At 36.3% G+C, this 9,027-nt stretch overlaps 1 protein-coding gene across 1 annotated transcript; it reads right to left on the reverse strand.

The window, feature by feature from the left end:
- Positions 1 to 345: 345 nt before the first annotated feature.
- On the reverse strand, positions 346 to 1,179 carry LOC149219935 (uncharacterized). The gene is made up of 2 exons (XM_089386963.1): positions 943 to 1,179; positions 346 to 891 (listed from the first exon to the last, which is right to left on the reverse strand). The coding sequence occupies exons 1-2, from the start codon at positions 1,177 to 1,179 to the stop codon at positions 346 to 348; spliced, it is 783 nt and encodes a 260-aa protein (XP_089243089.1).
- Between the last annotated feature and the right edge of the window lie 7,848 nt (positions 1,180 to 9,027).

A 9,027-nucleotide genomic window follows, 5' to 3' on the forward strand; every position in this document is an offset into this window, starting at 1 on the left:
CTCAACAAAACAATTTCACCCTCTAGCCTTTCACAAGCTTGATTCTTCTCACTCGGCTATTGATTTAAATATTCTTGAATCTTCTTGCCTTCTTCAATTTGCAGGAGCAATGGTTCAACAACTTCATCCTTTTCCTTGTTTAGTGACTCCTTCTAGGATTTGTTTTTATTTCTTAACCTTTCAATTTCTTCAAGTGCGCTTACCAACTCTCCTTCTAGGTCAACTTCTGCCTCATCTTCATCATAATTAATGGCTTCAACTTACAAATTGTCTATAGCCATAAGAATGAATTCTTTTGGACTTTCATCATCTTTGTCCTCATATGAGGATTGGTTGACTTCACTTTCAAAGGAGCTGGATATTTTTAATATAGAGACTCCTCTTCTTAGCCTTCTTTCTATCTTTTTGAACTTTCCTAAATTTTTCTCTAAGATCATAGTCCTTCTTCTTTTTTGGACGCTTTGAAGCATAGTGACCAACTTTTCCACAATTAAAACACTTAAAAGATGACCTACATTTAAATTTACCTGAGCTTCTCTTCAACTTCCTCACAAACTTGGATTCTTCTTCATCCGATTCACAACATGAATCATCATGCTCTTCCTTGGGCTTCTTATCTGCTTTGAAGGATAACTCTTTTGTTGCAGGCTTGTCATTTGAAATTCTCATCTCATAAGCAGTAAGTGTTCTAAGTAGTTGATCTAGAGTGACAGTATTCAGATTGGTCATCTCTTTAATGGTTGAAACCTTGGGATTAAATATCTTAGGAAGAGATATCAACACCTTTTGAGCTACTACAGATTCTTCTAATTTCTCATCAAGACCTCTTATAGTGTTCACAACCTCATCAACTCTCAAGAAGTATTTTGCAATATTCTCGTCATCATGTATCTTCAAAGACTCGAATTACATTCTACAACCTTGAAGTTTAGATTGCTTTACCTTTTTGTCACCTTCACAACAACTACTCATCTTGTCCCATATAGATTTAGTAGATGTGTAGTCCATCACTTTGACAAGTTCTAATTCAGGAAGGCCAACAAGCAAGGCATTCATGACTTTAGCATTGCATGTGAACTCCATATTTTCATTTTTAGTAATTACTTTTGGAGGCTTTTGATATTCTTCTTCCACAGCATCCCATACATAAGCTTCAAGTGATTGAATGTAGGTTTTCATCCTTACTTTCTAAAACACATAGTTTGTTCCATGGAACATAGGTGCCATATTGGTAAATCCTCCTTCCTGGTTTTCCATGGTTCTTTATCTTTCTTCCAGTTCTTAAACTGATATGAATTAACTTGGATCTGATACCAATTGTTAGAAACCAAGAAAATATTGAGAGAGGGGGGGGGGGGGGTTAGTATTATAGGAATTTTAAAACTTACTTTCACTTGCAATGATGTTAGGACACTAATAAATAATTGAGCAATTTATTTAGATGAGCATGACAAGAAATAATATCAGTAACACAAGGAACACACTAATTCTTCAAATTTAACTTCAATTCATTCACAAGGAAAGCCACGATTGCTATTACAAAATTCTATTGCTACAACTCCCTGATTTATTAGTTACAACTAAAAGGAGCTGCAACCCCTAAATATTTACCAGCACTTACTGGAATGAGCTACAACCCCTGGTCTACAAGCTACAACTTGTTTGACATCAATGATTCATTGTTCATCCATTTTCACACTAGAACCATGAATGCCAAATCCTTTTACAAAATAAAACAATTTATCTCTTCAAACACTCACAAAAACACCTTCAACAAACTTTGATTACTGAGTATCTCACCATCCACACCAGCAGCCTCAATTCAAACCAACTCGCACACTGCTATAACACTCTTACATAATTCCTCAATCGATTATGCTTATAAAGAAAATTGGTTGATATTTTTAGCCTCTTTGCATTTTTAGTTTATGTGCACTTCAATCCTTACATGAATTACTTAATTTCAACTTTTTCAAGTTTCACTAAGTCTTCTGGATGAGCTCTTAAAATTATCAGGCTCTAATATGTTGTTTAGAACTCAATCTCTAAGCTTTTCTATTAACTTCTGCTCAAACAATCAATTATGGCACTTTAGCAAGGTTTAACTGGACTTCTAACTGTAGTTCTAAATTTGGTTGGTTGTTATTTTGGCCAAACTACAAAATGTGTCGCCAATGTCTTCCATGCCACTGAATTTCTCCTTTAAGCCCCTAGAAATGGCGCTTTTGCACCCATAAGACCACAAACTGTGACCTTGGTCCTAGTATTCAAGCGCTTAGCTTCAAACTCTGTGCTCTCGGTCATTGTTTTGCGCATAGAACATCTTCCTGGCGCTTATGTCTTGGCCCTTGACACCTTTACCTTGACGCTTTTATATCGTTCCTTCAACTTCCTTCCAGGGTTTTGTCTTCAGGTCGATGTGTCGCATGGGGCCGCCTCTCATCTTCTCTGATTGGTCATTGCTGCCTGTATGTACATGTCGACGAGTTTCGTCCCTGTCATCCCACTAATTCCCCTATGCGCCTTTAATTTACCTCCAGGGTATGCCTTCATTCTTGAATTGTTTCTAACAGTTGTCGTGTCAGCCCGACTCTTAGTCAGCCCGTTGGGCTCCCTATATGCACTTCAAATCCCTCCAGGATCAAGCAATTAGGATGGCGTCATGTTGATGTCACATGTGCCACGTGCTGCCATCTGAGTGGTGACCAAAAAATGTTGAATTTGTATGCCACATGTCCACCGTACCATATGTCATGTTGACGTCATCTCGACCAACTGAATGTTTCCATGTGCCCTGTCATAGAGGAGAGAGAAAAGGGTCCCAGAGCCTTGGTTTTGCATCGATTTTCCTTTATAAAAAATTCTAAGGGTCTCGACCATTTCTCCTTGTGCCACGTTGCCTGACCTTGCTCCTTTGTTACGAAAACCACCGCTGGAAAAAACCACCCATTTATGACACCCCTATTGTGTGGTTTGTGGTATTGAGAGTGGGGCGTTTAGAATGAACCTCCATCATCAATCTAATATCAAAAATGTGGGAAATCTTCCCATCCTGACACCCTCCTGCATATTAATGCTTCCTCTTGTTGACCTCTCAGAATTATCTCCAATGCGCCAATGGGATATGTGGGGCCTGATCCATCACCTGACATGCCCGTTGTTTTCCACAGGGATTGCGTCATCCTAGACCCTCTTTTGTGTGATATTTGAAAATTGTCAGGGTACTCCTATTGGGATGAGTTGTACAGTGGGCTTTGTAAAGGGCCAATATAACTGCTTCCTGCCACTGCGTTGTCTGCTCCATGTCTACCCAGGGCTTTGTTTGGACGCTCCACTAACTTCTTTGCCACATTTGGTAATGTGCTAAACTTAAACCTGCTCCCAAGCTTTTCTACCAACTTTAGCTCTGTAAAACTTTGACTTTTGTGTTCTTGACTTTTATTGGCCATATATGTTGATCTATAAGGAAATTTTCGGTCTTCCACATACCACTAGAAATCTCTTTCAAATTTCTATCCATCTACTTGGGTTCCAACTGCACTTAAAGTGATATTCTACACTATAAATGCCTTAAAAGTCTCTACACCATTTCACCATGAGTTATCCATCTCGCAGTCACCTTGTGTCATCATTTTTCCATCTCGTGTTATGTTTTGCCATCAATGACAACACATTTCTAACACATACTCAAATGCAAGTGTAACTGAGTGTGATCATTTGCATTAAGAGTGAGGAATCATAAGTTTTCTCCTCTTAAAATGGTAGAAAAACTAATGGAAAATTAATATATAATTAAATTAAATAAGTCATTTACTATATCCATTTCTAAGTATTTATATATTATAAAAACTAAGGTAAAAACATGTTTATTGAGTCATTGAATTCTAAATGATATAATAAATATTTATACACAAAAAACAATGTCGATATCAACCTTACCTTGTTTTGGGAATTAATATAAAGTTGTACAACCTACCGATATTCACTGCAGAATTAGCTTTATATTCATTCAAGTTTGTCCACTATCACTTAGAATTTGTTAAAATGTTTTTTATTTTTATGTTGGAAGTAGACATCATATCTTGCATCAAAACACTACTAGTAATAAAAAACCACCATTATTCCATGCATCATGTCTAATTTACAAGGCAACCCCCTTATATGTTATATGAGATATAAGAAAATTGATATTGTGCATTGATAGAAAGCTAAATTGTTCATCTAATACTATTATTACGAGTATTACACATTAAAGATTAAAACCAACATTATCACTACATATGATAGTAAATTCAGTTATCCATCTTCTACTAGTATTATGCTTAATATACACCAGGGACAATTATAAATCATCATTTTTCCATGCATAATGTCTAGTTTAGGATGTAAATGCTTTATATATTATAGAAGATATTAAAATATTAGCATTATGCATTGATCATTATTGTTCAATGTTCCACAAAGGTTTTGAGACGAGGGACGTGGAAATGAGAAGATGCCTAAGGGAACATGTAGGAGCACCCCTAAATTTTAGGGACATTCTGGGAGGACAAGGCACGTGTATGTTTGTGTGAGAGATTCAAATTCAATGATGAAATGCATTGATTCATACATCATAAATGATTCAATGAAAATAGAAATAGTAAAATATTGTATACATTGATTTAAATTCATCATTCATTATTTTAGAATTTGATTAGTACTAAGCAAATTAGTAGATATTTGAAAGTCTAAAGTCTAGACTAATAATTGAAATTACTCAAACTCACAAATAGTAAAAAGTAACAAGTCAAAGACTTGGTCTAAGGTCATTAGTATCTAGTGTCCAGACTTAAAACTAAAATTGAACAATGGACAATGTTATTAGAATCACATTGATAACCGAATTTGTCGACTCCAAAATTGGGAACTAGAAAAAAAAAGGACCAAAAAAATGATCCACCCCATAATACATAAATATTTAAATTTTGGAGAAAAAACATAAATATTCATGTGCATCCATATGAATCCAAACCATTATACACAAATATGCAAATTTTCTCATATTTATAACAAGAATGCATCTAACTAAAATAGAATTAAGTGCAATTCATATATGAACTAAAAATACATCAACAAAGAGGCTCTAGATGGCCTCTATTGTCCAAAAAAATCATGCTACAACAAATACCTATATATCATCAAAATCATTGCATATATTTGGATCCTCATCATCAATATTACCCTCTAAGCATTAAAATAAGATAGAAAAGGCTTAACATGTCAAGTCCGGACTTTGTTTGAGTGTGAGGTACAATTTTACAAGGTTCATGACAGAGTTCAATAATCAATGTCACTAACATTGAGGTACATAGAAGGCTTGGTGCTCTTGATTAAATGTTAGTTCCATACCCTCATACATGATAGAATCCAATAGAAACGTTGCAATCCCCCATTCCTAAAATCTTGAAAATTGTTAAGTCTACTGGATTTTGAATGGGATCTAAAATTCTACTTTCTCCATATGAAATTCAATAAAGTCAAAACCACTCTCAAACATCCTAAGTCAATTAATGGTAATGTTAAAAATTTAAGTCATTTTTGTCCTTTTACCTTAAGAATATAATATTACCATTAATTACATAGCATTAGTAAGGCCCTAGGATTGAATATTAGGCTTCCCCGCTAATAAATTATTGTTTTCAAGCAAAATTCAAGGGGGACACCCAACCCCTTTTGAAGGGGAACACCAACAAGCACCCATTTTGGGGAAACACATCCCCCATATTGGGGAAACGTTTCCACCCCATGTCTCCCTGTGTTTCCCAAATAGGGATACGTGGGAAAATGTTTCTGGAAGCGTCCCCTATCCCACAATCATGGGAAACGTGGGGAGCATGCCCCCCACCCTAGGGAATGTGTCTCCGTGGAACACTGCTATTCTTGCAAGTATTATACAATAAAGGTTACAACAAACACTAATCAAACATGTGATAATAAAACCAATTGTTCATATTATACTATTATGATTATACATAATTCAAAGGACAATTATACAATAAAGGTGACAACTAAAAGTTAACTATTCATCTTCTACTTGTTGAATTATGTAACTAGGTTCAGTGTTCGTAATGACATATGTAATCATGATTTTATGTATTCAATGAAAAGAGAAAAATAAATTTATTGTTTAAGTATAGGGGTTTACGCAGTGCATTATATTAGATATCAGTTTTGGGATTCAACTGCGTTAAGTAAGTCATTCACATATGACCATTTCCATGAGAGGTAGTCGTAAGTGACTAATTTCTCATGATTTGAATAGTTCACTTAGCACTCATTCCATCGGGCGATGCTCACAGGGGTGAAGAAGTGGGATTGAAACTGGTGAAATAAATCACATAGCGTCAATCATCACTTCCGGGGCTTGCAACCGGTAACCAAGACTTCCCGGGAGGTCACCCATCACAAATCGCCTTTGGCTCAAGCATGCTTAACTGTGGAGTTTTCCCCACAATCAAGCCCACTTAGCTTGCTACCCCATTTGCAAAACCTTAGCAAGTATTGTGCCTCATGAACCATTCAAGTAGAGATCCCTTCACTCTTTTTGAATTTAAGTATAGGGGGTTTACGCAGTGCATTATATTAGATATCAGTTTTGGGATTCAACTGCATTAAGTAAGTCATTCACGTATGACCATTTCCATGAGAGGTAGTCGTAAGTGACTAATTTCTCATGATTTGAATAATTCACTTAGCACTCATTGCATCGGGTGATGCTCACAAGGGTGAAGAAGTGGGATTGAAACTGGTGAAATAAATCACATAGCATCAATCATCACTTTCGTGGCTTGCACCGGTAACCAGGACTTCCCGAGAGGTCACCCATCCCAGATCGCCTCTGGCTCAAGCGCGCTTAACTGTGGAGTTTTCCCCACAATCAAGCCCACTTCTTCACCCTTGTGAGCATCACCCGATGTAATGAGTCCTAAGTGAACTATTCAAATCATGAGAAATTAGTCACTTACTACTACCTCTCATGGAAATGGTCATACGTGAATGACTTACTTAACGCAGTTGAATCCCAAAACTGATATCTAAAATTTATTATTTTTATTATTGGGACATGGATTTCATGCTCAAGGGAAATTTATTTCTAGGCAATGCTCCCATTGAGAGCTTCTAGAGCTTGTTATGGATTCTACACGTCAAGAGTCATTGTCATGTATGAAAACCCCATTTGGGCATGTTACATATTGTAAAGAAAAATTTATTTGATTCAAAATACCCTCCAAAACCTCGTCATGTTGCAAAGATCAAGTCGGCCTACTCAAGTGGACAAGTCGGCCTAAAGGGTGCAATTTGACCTAGTAGAAGGCCTATATATAAGAGAGACTTCAACCTCACTTTCGACACTCACTTCACTCACACAAGTTCAATCACAAGAGAGAGAAAGGTGCAAAGAAAAGAAGGACGAAGATTGAAGAAAGGGACAAGATTTTTGATTTGTTTTGGGCTACTTCTCTCCACACGTGCGAAAGGATTAAGGCACATATTGCAACAAAAGAGGACGAGTTGCAGAAGTCGAGTTAGGGCATCATCAAGGACACTTTGCAAGCCGAGTTCTCTAGCAGAGAGAATCAACTCAAACGAAGAGAAAAGGAGGAAGAATTTACCATTGATTTCCATACATGCAAAGGTTAGGCTTTCTGCAAAAGATTTTACTGGACAGGTCGAAGTTGCATAAGAATTTGTTGGACATCGAAATTGCAGGAGTTGCTGAGACTCGTCAAAGGACTTGGTCTTGGAGGGCCTTGGTCAAGGGTCATAGGTCTTGGAATTCATCAATTGAAGATTCTACAATAAGAAGAATTCTTGTGGGTTTTCCTCTCAAGTGGAGAGGTTTTGGCCCTGGCTGATTGCCTACATCTTGTGTCCTATTGTCTCTTTGTTATTTATGGTTTGGTAGTTGTTTGATGAAAAGAACATTATAATAATCAAGACAAAGAATAATGTAATCAAGATAATTAAAAAGGAGTTCACAAGTAGTTATCAAAGTAGGATAAATCACCTATCCTAGATGCTCTAGGTTTCTCAACATGGTATCAGAGCTAAGGTGATAAGACAAGGTAAGGTAGCTTAAATAAGGACTCTCAAGGGTTGAAGCACTAGAAGATCATCAAGAGTATCAATCATCAAGAAGTTCCATTCATCTCAAGGATCATCACATCTCAAATAAAGAAGACCTCAAAACCCTAGCTCGTCCAAAGATGGGTTATACACTTGAAGCATTTTTAAAGAAAAGATCTACATGACCCTACCTCCACTTAAAGAAGGATTACTCATTGAAGCATCTTGAAGTCTACATCCAAGGAAAGCAAGAAAATGTGTTATCATCATCATCATTTTTGGAGGAAGCCATCTTCATCAAGAAGACATATTCTATCTTTATCATTAAAATCAAGAAGTTATCAAGTTGAAGATATTGTCACAAAAAAGAATCTTCACTTCACAAGTACATTTATATTTATGACTAAATTTTCCATCAAAATGACTTCATTTTGCAAGGAAAGCAACAAATTGGTTGGGTCATCAAACTTTCTTGCATGGAAGAAAAGAATATGTTTGATCCTCATAGAAAATAAAGTTGTTGAACATGTTAAGGGCTCAATCACTAAACCTCCAAAAGAAGAAGCTCAAGCCCTAGCCAAGTATATGAAAGGAGAAATTAGGGCTCAAAGGATCCTTATAGAATCCATCAAGGATCTCCTCATACCATATGTTGCAAAATTGGAGACATCAAAAGAAATATATGATAAACTAGTAGAATTGTTCTCTGTAAGTATTGTTGGAGAAGTGATATCTTTGAGAAATGAGCTATACAAAATGAAAATCTCGAAGGAAGATGGAATAGCCTCATACCTTATGAGGGTATCGTAAAAAAAATACCAAATACAATAATTGGGAGAAATAATGTTCAATAACGAAATGACCACCATAGTGTTCAATGCACTTCCAGAGGAATGGGGCAACTTTACATCAAGCATC

This window comes from Pinus tabuliformis, chromosome Q (assembly GCF_031772625.1).
Source record: "Pinus tabuliformis cultivar Carrire ecotype Pingquan chromosome Q, CPIR1, whole genome shotgun sequence".
Classification (NCBI taxonomy): Eukaryota; Viridiplantae; Streptophyta; class Pinopsida; order Pinales; family Pinaceae; genus Pinus; species Pinus tabuliformis.